Source organism: Neocloeon triangulifer, unplaced genomic scaffold (assembly GCF_031216515.1).
Source record: "Neocloeon triangulifer isolate White Clay Creek 2 clone unplaced genomic scaffold, ASM3121651v1 ptg000004l, whole genome shotgun sequence".
Lineage (NCBI taxonomy): Eukaryota > Metazoa > Arthropoda > Insecta > Ephemeroptera > Baetidae > Neocloeon > Neocloeon triangulifer.
In genome coordinates this window covers 4,042,491-4,057,234 of record NW_026775547.1, presented here as the reverse complement: position 1 = coordinate 4,057,234, position 14,744 = coordinate 4,042,491, and the positions used below count along the sequence as shown (strand labels likewise).

Sequence of the window (14,744 nt, the reverse complement as noted above, 5' to 3'; positions counted from 1 at the left end):
TAAAGGGTATTTTCAAATAATCTTATTTTTATTTGAAATTTATAATGCTTATGAAAATTTAATGTGTCATTTTATAAGTAATTTTAAAATTCTATTCTAAATTTGTAACTTGATTTTTAAAAATTATTTGATCTTTTTACTTAGACAATGATGAGGACGTCAAGTGTGCTGCCTCATGTGCACCAGCCAGCATTGGAGACCTATGAGGATGATGCCCTATTTTACATTTCGTATACACAGGTACTTATTTTAAAGAAAAATTGACTCATTTTTACACTATAAAATGTTTATTTTGTAAGATGACCTGCTCTCAAGCAGCTCCTCAGCAACAAGACATGGACGAAGTTGTGAATTATCAATTAGACGATGTCTTTTCGTGAGTTTTTATTCAATTGATTTGATTTTGTGACTAAAATTGTTGTCATTGACAGGTTGCGATTGACAATGAGAGAGCAGCAGCCTTTCAGCAAAGCATTCGATTGCTCCCGAGAATCTCTACTTTATTCCAGAACGAGCTGTGTCAAATACTGAAGCAACTGACAAGTATCGAGCGCATCATCATGCAGAACCAACAAACAAACCATTCAAGAGATAGCCAAGCACCGTCCAGATATTCCAGTTCTGTTGAAGCATTTCACACACGTCATGCATTACTTATTAGTGTTAATGTGCCAATAGTATTTTAAAGCGGCTAGATTTTTATAGAGTTTTTAATTTTTAGCTATCTTTGTTCCTGTTTAGTTGGCATAATTTCCCCGAAAATGAATGTACATAATTAATATATAATTATATACTCGAAAAGCCATCGTGTAAATACAGGAAAAAAAGAAGCGAGCGCGTTTGTTCTGTTTTTCGAACTATCCGTTTATGAGAGTATTTGCTAAGGATTAAAAATTGTGAGGTTGTTTATCAAAACGCATTAATCATAGAGTGCTTGTGGTGATGTACAGCTTGTTTCAAATAAACGTTGCACACAAAAATTAAAAAAAAACTGACCAAGGAATAAAAAAAAATAGAAACTGTAGAATTTGAAAACCTGGACAGTGTTTCGCGCGCAGAGGAGGATTATAAAAATAAAACTGTTCATTCGTACATTAACAGCCTTGTATAATATTTTATTTTATAAAACATGCTCTTTGGACAAATTAAAACAAGTTCGTTCAGTCGTACTCGCAGGCATGTCCGCAACCAGCGGGACACGACCTGTGTTTGGCCAACCAGTCCTGCATGTGGGCCAAGTGGCCGCCGTGAGAGCAGCCCTGGCACCAGGAGTAAATACCTTTGACCAGTTCGTTGCAGACGGCGCACTTGCCACAAGGGTGGTGGCAGTTGTCGCACTGCCAGCCACTCCGGCGCAGAGGTCGACTGCAACTGGCACAGTTCGTTGGTAGGGTAGTGCTCTGCTGGTTCAGTTGGTGAATGCTCGGCAACCAACTCAACTTAATGACCTGAGGAAAAAATCAGAAAAAATATGTAATATAATAATGTAATAATTTAAAATGAAACTGAATTTACTTTAAACCAGCTAATGATTTAATTTTGTTATGTTTTCAGCCCTCAAATTAAAAAATAATAATAATAATAATTTCATTGATATCAAAAATTTTCCAACATAATTTCCCCTCCTTGTCAAATATTATTGCTAATTGTACTTCAGAATAATAATTTTCTCTGTTTTCTTTTCGAGAAACAATAATTGACGATAAATACATTAAAAAAGCTGATTTTTACATTAAATTGACTGAGTGGAAGAATTTATTACTTTTGTGGCTGTGTTCCACAATTTGTGTCTGCCGAGGAGTTCTAAGTATCCGAGCAACCACGTCTCCTGTTTACACTCCTCAATGTGAGCTGCCCTTTTCTCTCCTAGGACTAGAAGAACAGAAGCTGCGGTTTGTACATCACTACTTTCGGCGTGCCTGTTTAGTGCAGACGCTACGACCTCACTCGGGTCAAACAGACTCATGCGGGGCAAACCAGAAACATTGATAAGGGGTAGTATTAAGTTGGATTCCTCTGGAGGAGTAACTGGAACACAATTAAAAAAAAAATTGATCAGAAAAGTGCAAAATTTGGTTTTTTGGTGGAAATTATATAATTAATTGTAAAATAATTGCAAAAGATACAAAGAAATGAAAAATAATTAAAGCTCACAACTTTATCTTAATTACAATTATTTCCTAATTTGAAATTCTAATTGTTGATTAAAATGGCAATAACAATTGATTTGTAAATATATTTTTTAAATTACCATCAATCATGTCAACAGAACAGTGATTCGGAAACTGTTCAGGAGGTGGAGACCTGTCTTCGATTTCGTGCCGCAAGTTGAACGCCTCACTCGGCAGTGTCCAGTCCTGCTGCATCATGTCGAAAGTGTTCATCTGTTCATAGTCAACGTGCAGCTGGTCCATTTCACCCTCAGCCCCGTCGCCAAAGAAAAAATCGCCTTGATTGATGGCAAGCCCGGTGGCAATTGTTGTCAAATTCTGGTCCTGCTGCTCCGCCTCGTCTGTCTCCGTGTCGTTGTCCTCGCTCAGAATGACTCCATTTGTGTCACCCTTGTCGGTTTTGTCGGTGTGACGACCGTCAGTGCCGTTGTGAGCTTCGGAATTGGCACCCGGAGTGATGTTGGGGTCATCTCGCGAGTCCTTGCCTGACGGAGTTTGCTGCATGTCGGCAACTTTGCTGGTGTTTGTTGTGCAGTACAAAGTTTTCACAATGCCCCAGACTAGACTCACCTGCAAAATTCATATATTTAAAAAAAAGCAATAAAAGCAACAAAAGTAGAATTTCAAGAATTTGTTTATAAGAGATTAATTGTTAATAAATCTCTTAATTTGTTAATTTGATTTTAAAATTCACACATCATTAAAATAATAATTTCAGTATTTTAAGCCAAGTTTATTTTATAAAAATATTTTTATTGAAAATAAACATTTTTTTAATAAGAATATATGGAATTTAGCCACCTTTAGTTAGTGTTTCCATTTAATTTTGTTTGCCATTAGAAAATACAATTTTGTATTTTTTTTTTTAAATATCATAATTACAAATTTTATGATCAAATGAGGATTTTTCTTAATAATTCCCTTACCTGATGCCTCCCAAGCTGCTTTGCAACAGCAGCATTGTGATCACAAAGTTCGGCGAGAGGTTTCCCCGACAGTTGATAACGTTTGGCACACTCCAAAAAACACTTGACTTCTTTTTGTGCCTTTGATACAAATGTGTGCATCGAACTAGTAACCTGGCAAAACTGGTCACTGTGCAGTGGGGTTTTTCTGGAAAAAGGAATGAATTGTGAATTTATATATTTTTTTTAAAATTTTGTAAGGAGTTTTTTTTACATTCAAATTGTTCAAATTTAGAATTAGTGCAGACCTGGTTCAAAAATGGTACAGAACTGGTGCAGAACCGGTTCGCAGCTGTTCTGCATCAGTTGTACGCCAGTTCTGAACCAGGGGTCAAATTTCGTCAGAAAAAATCGTGCCATTTCCATTTACATTTCATTTTCATGGATATATATGTAATTATGAATTTATAATTTTTTTAAATTTTTTAAGGAATTTTAATTTTTTTTTTGTATAAAAATTGTTCAAATTTAGATTTAGTGCAGACATGGTTCAAAAATGGTACAGACTTAGTGCAGAACCGGTTTGCAGCTGTTCTGCATCAGTTCTACACCAGTTCTTCACCCGTTCCCGTTCTGAACCAGGGGTCAAATTTTGTCAGAAAGAATGGTGCTATTTCCATTTGTATTTCATTTTCATGGATGAATTCAAAATAAATCAGAATATTTTTATTTCCTGTGTCTCAACTAAATGTTAAAAAAAAAACCAAGCAGTTTCCTTTTTAACATTTTAAATTAAAGGAAATGAGAAATGATCAAAATTAATCAGATCCATCGTTTTTATTGCCTTGTTGGTATTAATGATCAACTACATAACTTGAACAAAATTGTGAATTACCTTAAAAGTGCTGGAAGTTTTGACAAAGTGGCAGGGTTGATGTTGATTTTGCATGAGAAAGACATGTCTCCCTTGCTGTTGAAGGAAATGCCCTGTGGATTTGCTTTGCTCTCGGGCCGAGCTGCGTCTTTGAACACATGTTGATACAAAGTAAAATCCTAAAAAACAAATGTTTGATTTTCTATCCATTTCTCAATAAAAAATATTTATTGTTAATTTGTTAGTGTGAGTGTGTTTTTTTTGTAAATTTTAATGTAGAGTTGTGTCGTGTTTGCGTTGTTAAGTGTATTCCAGTTTCTGTATTAAATTTTCAAAAGAATTTTAACGTGGATTCAGAAACTGAGCGAGAAAACCAATGCTCGGAAAAACGAATTAATATTAATTATTTTAAAACAGAAATTTTAATCTGTTTTAAAAATAATTAAAATTTCCAATTAAAAGTTGAAATTTGGACATTTTAATTCGTTTTTCCGAGCATTGGTTTTCTCGCTCAGTTTCTGAATCCACGTTAAAATTCTTTTGAAAAATTATTTAGTTTTAAATTTACTTTGCTGGTCGAAAGGAGGATGTGAGGGTCGCCCCTCCAAGCAACGCCTGTGGCCACGTCCTGGTGTTCGTTGAACGAGGCAAATGCAATATACGGCCTCCTGATGTCCCAAATGTTGACGCTGCAGTCGACGACGAGGGCGCAACTTGCTATGTGGTGCTTTCGCTGTGGCCTCCATTTGATGTGGCCGACAGAGGCGATGGTTGGAATGGTGTACTCGAGGCTGGGTTTGCTCGTCAAGTCCCAAACCTGTAAATAACATCAGAATAACAAAAATTATGACAAATCATTTTCCTTTAAGCACATGAAATAAATTTATTAAACATTAAATGTGAGAAAAAAAATCTAAAATTGATCAGGAATGGATCAGGTAGCACAAAGAAATGTTAAAACTTAAGTAAAAAAAAAAAAATAGCTTTTAACTAATTTTCATACTTTAATAGTTTTATCTCTGGAGGCAGTGGCAAGCCAGCACATTTCTGGGTGCCAGTCGCAAGCAAAAACCGGCCCACTGTGTGCTGTAAACTGGGAGAGACACCTGTCCGGCTTCCTCAGGTCCCACAACTGGACATTCCCGTTTTCAGCGACGGCCGAGAAGGTGTGCATCTGGTGCGGACTGAACTGCACGTCCCTCACGCTCTCAGTTTTACTAAAATGAAAAATAAATTAATAAATTAGCAAAAAAGTTGAGATTTCAATTCTTTTTTGATAAAAACCTTATGAAGGTTCGGGTTGCCTCTTTAATCCTGAGATCGAAACACTTCATGGTGCCGTCCTGCGACCCAGAAATCAACCACACCGCCTCAGTGGGGTGAAAACTGACTTTGTTGACTGTTCGGCGGTGATCGTTGAAGACGTGCTCCTGTTTCGACCGGGTTGGTTTGTTGAGATTCCAAACGACGACGGCCCCGTTTGTGGCTGCCGTCGCCAAAATGCTGTCTGAAATTCAAATTCAATTAGCCCTGATTGAAAATTAAAGGAAATAAACGTACCATCAAAAGTGTTCCACACGACATCGTTGCAGGAAAAATTCAAGTTGATGTTTTTTCCGACCCGCAGATTGCAATTTTCGACAAATTCCTCGGCGTTTATGTTAAAAACTTTGAACACTGAAAGAAAATGATAATCAAATGAGACGATTTAGAACGAATTAATGCCTATGTTGAACCATTTCTGCCTGCTATCACGACTTGGCTGCAATCTTTGTTAAGGGCAAGAGCGTTCGCCGGCCCCTCCTGCGTCGCAAACATCGTCTTCGCCTTGGCCATTTCGATTTCCTCTCATTCCAACCGGGAAAGTCTCAGTGACAAAATCGGCAGCCAGGCTCCTGCTCGGCCCTGACTTGATCACGGCCGAAAGTCTTTGACGGATTTTGAGAAAATTGCATGCAATGCCTTGTGCCAAGCTGTGTGTTTGTTGTTTTTGAGGCTTTCTTTCATTTACAGCTGACTCGGATGCGATTGGTCGTTGACCCTCGAATCGGACCAATGAACGCTCAGCAAGGGAGAGGCCATCGCTCTGTGGTCGTATTTGAATCCGAATGCCGCGAAAGACGCGTGCAGTTGACACAATATCATTGTTTTTCCGTTCCTTCTTAATATACGACGAAGTTGATAATAAATTAATAATTAAAAATCTCGTCTATTTCCATAATTTTGATCAAAAATCAATGAAAAATTATTGCCCTATTCAAGTGATTATTTTTCAATGATCCACAAATTGATTTGGACGATTAATGTTTTTGTAAATTTTAACTTAATTTATTTATAATTTATAACAGAAATTGTTGGGTTTCAAAAAAATGTCTAATGCATAGATAGTTTTTATTGAGACTGAGCAAACAATGTTAGGATTAATTTCTTTATTACTTTCATCAAAATTAATTATAAAAAATTTTTATAATGTAATGAACAATTTTTTTACAGTTTCCAAATTGAACTTCAATTCGGTGAATTATGATTTAATATTTTTGTATTTTTTTGTCCGTTCAAAAGGTTTTTTTTTTTTATCAAAAATAGTAAAACTCGTTCTTTCTGTCAGTTGAATATACTTATTTTTTTAATAGAGCATAAATATCTATCAACACCAACAGTTAATTTTTCATTTTTCACGGTTGCACAGCCCATTAATTTAGTCAAAGCCTGCCCCCTGCTCTCGAAAAAAGCACCTATTTTCTAAAAAAGAAAATCAGAACTTTTTTTATGATTATACAATATTAATTAAATTATTAAATAAGTGAAATTTGCAGTAGAATCGAGAGAGCTCTTTTTCCGCAGAACAAGGGACACACGCAGACTCTGATGTTTGTATGTTGATCATGATTAAACCGTGAGATAGACACTAATAAAAATGAAAAACACAAACGTAATAAATATTTCAAGTAATACAACACATCGAGGAGTGCGCATTTCGGTATAAATAATTGAGAACCTGCACGTTTTTTTTTATCATATTTTTACATAATGGGTCGATTTGTTCCAATGCCTTTTTGAGTAAATATGAATTCCGGTCGCGGTGCCAGCGATAATGTCTCGCGGGGCCCCTCGGGAAATTACATTTGCGTCTTCCTTCAAGGCCGAACCGACGCATCCTGCAAATGGTTTGAGAGCCCGGCTCCTTGTATTATGCTTTTATTCTTCCGAGGTATTTGTTTGTTTGAACATTCAGTTGAGAGATCATTTATTGTGCCGATTACACCGAAACACCGATGAGTATATTTTAATAATGTATGATAGTGAGATAACGTCTTGCGTGAGAAGGAAAAAGATTGAAAATTAGTGACGGGAGGGAATAACTCGGAATTTTTAAATAAATTTGAATTTTTCTAGACGACTCTAAAATTTGATTGTCTGTTCATTTGTTCAAAATACTTTCACTGAAACAGGTAATAAAGTATTCAAAATGGAATGTAATTTTTAAATTTAACACTTACGGTGAATTTTATGAAAGATTGAAGCAGGGCGTATCCTCGTTAAAAAAAACAATGATCAAGTAAATGTGACACCCACGTGGTCACAAAAGAAGACCTGCGGTGCAGTCAGCTGGAATTTACGATCCTAATAAGATTTCTTTTGAAATTTAAATAAAATTGAAGTGAAATTTCTATGGAAATATAAATTTTAATTTTGAACCCAAAAAAATATTTCAAAAATTTTGAAGATTGAGAAGGTCAACAGTTTCATGGTCATTAATCAAAAATTTCCCCCCGCTAATTTGCATTAATGATCCAAATTCTTGCCAATTTTCCTAATCAGTTTTAGGGTTAATTGCGCTGGAAATTTAAAATAAATCTAAGCATAAATTTCGTGACCGATTTAGTTAGCTTAAAAAAATTCAAAGTGTGCTTTTGTACCTCGTTGACTGAAGTCCTTTTTTATCAGAAATTACCTGCAGTCCGCGGATCTTCATTTTTACTTTTCACCTTTTTAACGAGGAAAATCTGCTTTCAATTTTTCATAAAATTTTTTGTTGTTAATTGATGAGTTGAAATGGATTTTTTTCTGCCACTGTCCCGTCACATTTGAATAAAGCATACATTTTATACCATTCACGATGAAAAATTGCAAAACGTGTAATTTGACACTCAAAGAGATATACACACATAAGTTTTAAATTGAATTGTGATTTTGGTCTCACACAACACGCATAAATCTTGTGAATAATAACACACAGTGTATCGGAAATGGACCCACGCAACATTTTATAGTTTTCGTCTCGTTTTTAGCACAAAACAATTGTTCTCATCTTACATTAAAAACGCCTCCTTTTATACTTGCAATACATACAAAGGAGAGAACACCAATGAAACGACGCGCAACAATATTACAATTTACATGTACAACAATGAGAACTCGCCGCGAATGAAAGTGTGAAAAGATGAGTTTGCTCCCTGCCAATATCGTTGTGAGAGAGCAACAATGGAAGACGGAGAACAAAACAGTTTTTATATCAGAAATTTCGTTGTTTTCCGGGGAGCGAAATTAATTGGGCTCTATCTTGTAGTAATTGGCGCACGCGAGTGGCGATGACGAGAGAGACGATTTCGACGACGACACATTTTGGCGAGCGAGAGCAAGCCGAGTGGAAATTATAATTGGCGAGGCCCATTCTGCAGCGCTCGACCCTACTTGGCGGCGGAGGGTTCCGAGTCGGCTCCTCCTCGCGCTCTCATGAAGTACGTCAGCAAATCTATGGGCAGGGGGAACACTATCGTCGAGTTCTTCTCCGCCGAAATCGTGTTCAGGGTCTGCAAATAAATTCAGAGCAAAAAGCGGCCTGCTTAAAATATGACTGTGGAGCGGAAAAACACACTCATGCATGCCGTCTGATCCTCACGCGCGCGCGCCCTTTTTGCGTGCAAAATATTCGAGCTGCCAAAAGCGCCACGGCTATACTAATTTTCATCAGTGAAAGTTTCACATTCGCATACACACGGCGTGCGGTTTTTCAGGCGCTTCCAGACAAATTAGATTTAGAATCGGACCAAAATAAATACATAAAAGATCGATTTCGGCCCCAGCTTGCCACTGAGAGGGAGGAAACATACGCTTCAGGCCCATGTTTTTAGTTTCAAAGTATTTTGTATGGCGAGGGGGATTTTTTTATTTGGGAAACTCTCAACTAGTTTTTTTTTTTTTTTTTATACATTACTGTCATGAAAATTGGAAAAATAAAACTAAATTTTAGTCAATTTTTTTTTGTTTTTGGAAGACGTCTTATATCATCAAGCGAGAATGAATCATGAAATTTTTTTAAATGTTAAAAATCAATCAAAACAGAAATAATAAACTGAAATCAACTACTTTTGTGGAAAAACAAATGATAAACTAAATTTGGCAAATTTTTAAGTGTGGAACCAGCAAAAATTCATTATTTCCAACAAAACTCTGCGATTTTTGAGAAAATTCTTACTTCAATTTTTATAAAAGAAATAAAAAAATTAATTAGTTATGCAAATAATATGCAGTTTTGAAGCAGGAACCTAAATATTTAGAAAACCAAAGAATATGGTTGTTACAGAAAAAAAGAAGATTTATAATCATGATATGGTGAAGCTTAGTATTCTTTTCGCAGAATTGAATCGTTAAAAAAGAAATGAATTTTTTTCTTCACTTAAACTTTAATTGAAGCTTAAAAGCAACTAATTGTAAGCAAAAAATAAATAAAAAAATAAACTTTATATCAATTACAATAAGACAAAAGCATGCTAAAGATTATCACTTCATTAGGTGAACGAATCTTAAAAAATTGCAAGAGACATAACAAGCTTTTTCTCCATTGAAAAATTTTCTATTAAAAAAATATAAAAGTCTAAAAATAACCAAAATATTATTATCATGTATAACCGTCGGCTCCATTCAGAACCAGAGACACCTTCGTAAAATTTCCATTGACTGGAAAACATTTGCATTTGAAGGTACCGCATGAATATATACTAAATATAATTTGAGTAAATTTTGAACATATTATTTAAAAAAAAACAAAAAAAAAATTTACTTAAAAAAAATAGCAATATGATGATAATTTTTATAATGTCTATAATAAATAAAATAAATTTATATTAATTGACAAACAAAAAATAAAATCATTAAAAGTTTTTAGTTTAATTAAAAAATATTAAAAAAAAAAATAATTGTTTGTTTCTTGTTTCATTGAAATTCTCCAAATAAATTGAATGTTTATTTGAAGCAACATGATCCTGCTCCATCCCAATTTAGTAACAGCTGGCAGCAATCTTGTTTACCTCACCTCAAAAGTGGCGAGCAAGAAAACACGACAGAAAACTACTGTGTAATGTTTATCTCCCTGCTTTCGCAGCATCCTTCCTCCTCTGCAAATAAACAAAGCGAAAGCACACAGACTCGAATTTCGGCCGGGAAAAAAGTTGCTGCGAACTGTCAAAAGTGTAGAGTTACGGCCACCCCCGTAGAGAGAGATAAGAGGAAAAACAGGTACCTGCAAGTAGCGGAGCTGCAGCGCCGCCGGCGAGTTGCCGATGATCTCGCTGGCCTCCCTCAGGGCCCGGGACGCCTTGTGCTCACCCTCGGCGGCGATCACCTAGCCGCGACAAAAACATTCGTCAGCAAAAACCCTGGCCACCCCACCCACCCCGTCCGTCGTCACGACCCACCCCATCTGTGCGACGCATTCGGCCTGCTTGATCACTTTTTTATCTGAGAGAGAGTGGAGCTCACGAGACGGCGCCTTTTTGCCACTCGGCGATTTTTGCCTCATCAAGCTAACAGCTTTATAATGCGTCCGTTTTTTGGCTTTTTTCCCTCCGCACACACACCGTTTTTCAGCTCCATAAATTTCTGCGATTAATAGCCACACCGCGTTTCATAATTCACGCGCGATTTGTGAAAGTCTGCGGCGACTGCACGAAAATATGGAAATGATTCGTCTTTGCCTCACCTGCCTTGAATTTTTCTATCCCACCGTCGGCGGAAATTATGAAATATTTATTCTGCGCGAAAAGAGAATGAGTTTTCCTTCGCAATAGTCACGAGAGCGCGACCCTAACGACTTTTATCGATATTTTTAAAGTAGGCGAAGCGCACAACAGGCGTGCCCAGCCGGTTGCATAATCAATTTATCATCAGGTGATCGACTTTGACATTAAGCGAGTGATGCCGGCTAATCGTTTTTTAAACTATTTGCCCCATATTGTTTTCGCTTAGAAAGGAAATCACACAATAAATTCCTTTTTTATTTTCATATATGAAATTGTCTTTGCAAGCAAAAATTTGCATTAATTCGTAAAAAAATAAACATAAAACTTATTATTAATTACAAATCTTGTTCCCTTTTTATTTCAGTCTGAGTGCCTTCAAGCATTTTTCTTTAAAAATAATAATATTATCTGATTCGAAATTTTGTATCAATAGAAAATTTTCAAGATTTTGTTAAGTTAAAGAAACAGACTCGCAATAACATTTTTACTAATTTAAAGATAAGGCAATTTGTTAGACTACAAATTCCTGTAGAAGTCGTTTCGTACACAAGCTTTTTTCGCAAAGTTTGCAGAAATACACGATTTTAATTATATAAATCTTATCTTTTAAATTTTATTTTTGTTCTAAAATTTACGACAGCATAGATAGCAAAAAGATAGGAAAGTTCAATAAATTTTAAATTGGCAGTAGAACGCGTAACAAAAGAACAATAAAAAGGTCTCAAAATATTCCAAATTTAAAAAAAAAATATATATTTTTAATCAGAATGAATAGTTATCAAAGATCTAGTGTCAGAATTAATTTTACGAAATACAATAATCAAATAAGAATAGCTTTTACAAAGAATTACATTTAAAATAAAGAAAATTGAATTTTATTCGATTCCGAGTGAATTTGCTGACGCTTCTTCTTTTTCCTTTCACCAGCCTTACCGATGCAGTCCCTCTTCCCCAATACTTTCCAATATTCCCTTGGCTACTAAAGGCACTCGCAGAAGTTCAAACACTTAAGGGTGCACAGGCGCCGTCTCGTGAGCGATCCCGCCCGCGATAGTGAATTTTGCATGACCGGATTGAAAATAACTCGAGGGCCGTTGGTTCGTTCTTGTGTCGGGCGTGTGCATTTTTTATTATTTTCGCTACAACAAGACCGATTGATGAGTGACCAAGAGGTGATGGACCCATAGGACTGACCTTATCCCTGTCTCAGCCCCGCGCACCCCCCGCAACCCCCACACTCGTCGCTATAAAAGCGGCACGCAGAGAGTGGCTCGTTCATTTTTAATGTCTCTTTTCGCAACAAGAGAGAGGGAGAGAGTTTTTTTTCTCGCAAAAAAAGCGGCCAGGCATCAATTTCCAGGATGACGCCTCTGCCAACAAGTCGCCGCTGGCGCTGCAAATGACACGTTTTTTCCCACCGCGATCGTATCCTTTTGCGTTTATCGCCGCGAACGGTGATCGATCTGCTTTTATCGTCCCGCCGGAACCGTCGGAGCTTTAGAACGCGATAATTCGCCCGAGCGTCTTTGGTTATTTAAGCAAGAAGTAGTGTTATTTAGCGCCTCCTTATCTGTCAGCGGTTACGTTTGCGGGTTTTACTGGTGAATTCCCAGTTGGACGGTTTTTATATCAAATTTATCGCAATGCAATTTTCTTTTTGTTTATTTTCGCAGGCAGGCGTAGATTTAGAGTTTTATGTTTTTTTTTTCGATTTGGCGAGGATTAGTAGATTTTTTTAATAAGTTTATGTAATTATTTATTATTATCCTGGTACAATATTTGCAAGCATGCTCTGGTGATGTCCAATTTCTAATTGTGAGTCTTTCAACAATTGAGATCAATACGGCTTTTTAAAAAATAATTTTATAATTATTTCTTATAATATAGAACATTTTGAATTAATTTCTACTACTTGTTTTTGAAAAGGTAAATATATTTTAAATGAAAATGAAAAAAACACGTGAAATTAAACATTTTTTGTTCAAGATCCTGCTTGTTTTAGGCATTCTGACCTGCATCAGTGACAAAATCAAGCTGAATTCTAGAACAAGTTCACGAAATAAATATTCAAAAATTTAAAGAAATTACAAATTTAAAGCATTTCATAGACCAAAAATTAAAGTATTTTTTTTTTTAATCTATTTCTGAGGTGCAACCTTAGCCTGAGTGCTTTTATAATGCTACAGAAACGGGTGATGTTAAAATGAAGTGCGGATTAGAATGCAACATGAGAGGGTAGGTTTCTAATGCGCGTATAATGCGCCCACAGCAGGAAAGATAAAGTTGTCATCGTGAGATGGCAAACACCCACACGCACTCAGGGAAAAGGAGAAACCCCTCTCAGGGAAAACAGAAAACCACACGCTTGGATCAATATCGAAAACTCGGGAGATATGAAAAGGAGAGGATTAAGCAAACAAACGCAGCTTACGAGTTGCCCAAATGCCAGGGGTCGTCAACCCGCGACTGCCAACAGGTATTTACACAACTGTCGCATCGATCTAAACTGCTGCACAGACTGAAAGTCAAACAATACCAGAGCACACAAAAAATTCGAATAATAATTTAAACCGGAAATCTACTGCAATTGTATTTATTCGCCGAACTCTCTGCTTTGGCGTGCACCGAGTGCCAATAAATCGGGTCGCATTGGGGGTTGCGGAGGGTGCGAGGGGCGCAGGTGGTGAGCAGCAGGTAGGACTGACCTTGGCCCGCGCCTCGCGAGCCGCCTCGGCTTCGGCCGCCATTGCTCTCTGCAGTTGCACGGGCAAGCGCACGTCTTTTCTGCGGAGAGACGACCGGCGGTCACTCTCTCGAATGGCCACCCCCGCACTCGCTTCCTCCAAAGTTCGTGCCAGGGTGGCTCACCGAGAGTAGCGTTTCATTAAAATTATTCAACTGGTTGTGAGAGTGAGTGCGGTTTGTGCGTTTCAGCCGCAAGCACTCAGCAGCGGCTTCTGAATTGACTGTTCTGAGTGAGATTTGCATTTTTTATGATAAGTGTGTTTCTATCTGTTTATAAAATTTTGTGTTTTTTTTACCCTGCGGTAAAGAGTTTTATTCTAGAAGTTAAAAGAACGCTAAATTTCACGACTGAAATTGAAATCACGGTTGAAAAAATAGGAAATAGGTTGAAAAAATGTTTCATTGGAGGTTTATTTTAACCTTTTCAGGAGGTCGTTGATCTAAATTTAATACCTTTTCTTATATTATCTACTTTTTATTAATTTAGAAAACCATCAACAGTCTTCATTTAAGTTTTAAATGCTTTAGCCAGGAAAATTTTAACCTTTGATAAATCACTAAAGAGTGCGAATTTGTGTTAAAATCAATTTCCATTTCAGGCGTAAAATTTAGTGTTCTTTTGAATGAAAAAAAGATTTACTGAGGAGGGCCTTTAATAAGGGATCGCGTTGATTGAAGTTTAAAGACTTACATCTCGACTCGTTCTACCTTTATGCCCCACTCGTCAGTTGCCTCGTCCAACGAACTCTGCAAAATTCATCAGGTGCACGGATGAGAAAGGCGGAGGTGAAATTTCCAACGCGCGCACTGTTGCTCTGGCGTTAGTTAACCAAGTTAATCAAAAGTTTAGGCTTAATACGGTGCCGAGTCGTGAATATTGTATCTGAAGGAATACGAGACCAACTAGAGTAACAAGTTTGGTGCGCAGGGAAGGAGAATTGAAAAAGGCAGGGAAGTTCGCTGAAGTTTGACTTTTCAGCGAAAGCCAACTTGGCGTGAATCTGTATTCCAAAAAAGGATTTATAAT

At 36.8% G+C, this 14,744-nt stretch overlaps 3 protein-coding genes across 4 annotated transcripts in view; 1 reads left to right on the top strand and 2 right to left on the bottom strand.

The window, feature by feature from the left end:
• The window catches only part of LOC132193644 (endothelin-converting enzyme 1-like), a 29,637-nt gene extending 28,622 nt beyond the window's left edge, over nt 1-1,015 (top strand). The window contains exons 13-15 of the mRNA XM_059614433.1: nt 145-240; nt 300-376; nt 432-1,015. Coding sequence (XP_059470416.1) covers nt 145-240; nt 300-376; nt 432-531 — 273 coding nt within the window. The 3' untranslated portion in view covers nt 532-1,015. The remainder of the gene's footprint in view (nt 1-144; nt 241-299; nt 377-431) is intronic.
• Nucleotides 1,016-1,092: 77 nt separating this feature from the next.
• Nucleotides 1,093-5,977, bottom strand: LOC132193645 (GATOR complex protein WDR24). Its single transcript, XM_059614434.1, has 10 exons — nt 5,687-5,977; nt 5,511-5,627; nt 5,235-5,457; nt 4,954-5,167; nt 4,519-4,767; nt 3,972-4,129; nt 3,098-3,284; nt 2,252-2,741; nt 1,763-2,028; nt 1,093-1,448 (listed from the first exon to the last, which is right to left on the bottom strand). The coding sequence occupies exons 1-10, from the start codon at nt 5,784-5,786 to the stop codon at nt 1,161-1,163; spliced, it is 2,292 nt and encodes a 763-aa protein (XP_059470417.1). The 5' UTR covers nt 5,787-5,977; the 3' UTR covers nt 1,093-1,160.
• A 586-nt stretch (nt 5,978-6,563) lies between these two features.
• Nucleotides 6,564-14,744, bottom strand: part of LOC132193648 (band 7 protein AGAP004871-like) — a 40,709-nt gene continuing 32,528 nt past the window's right edge. For both annotated transcript variants that reach the window (XM_059614440.1, XM_059614439.1), the window contains exons 7-10: nt 14,409-14,464; nt 13,678-13,756; nt 10,474-10,575; nt 6,564-8,764 (exon numbers count right to left, since the gene is read on the bottom strand). In XM_059614440.1, the coding sequence (XP_059470423.1) occupies nt 8,642-8,764; nt 10,474-10,575; nt 13,678-13,756; nt 14,409-14,464 (360 nt within the window). In that variant the 3' untranslated portion in view covers nt 6,564-8,641. The remainder of the gene's footprint in view (nt 8,765-10,473; nt 10,576-13,677; nt 13,757-14,408; nt 14,465-14,744) is intronic.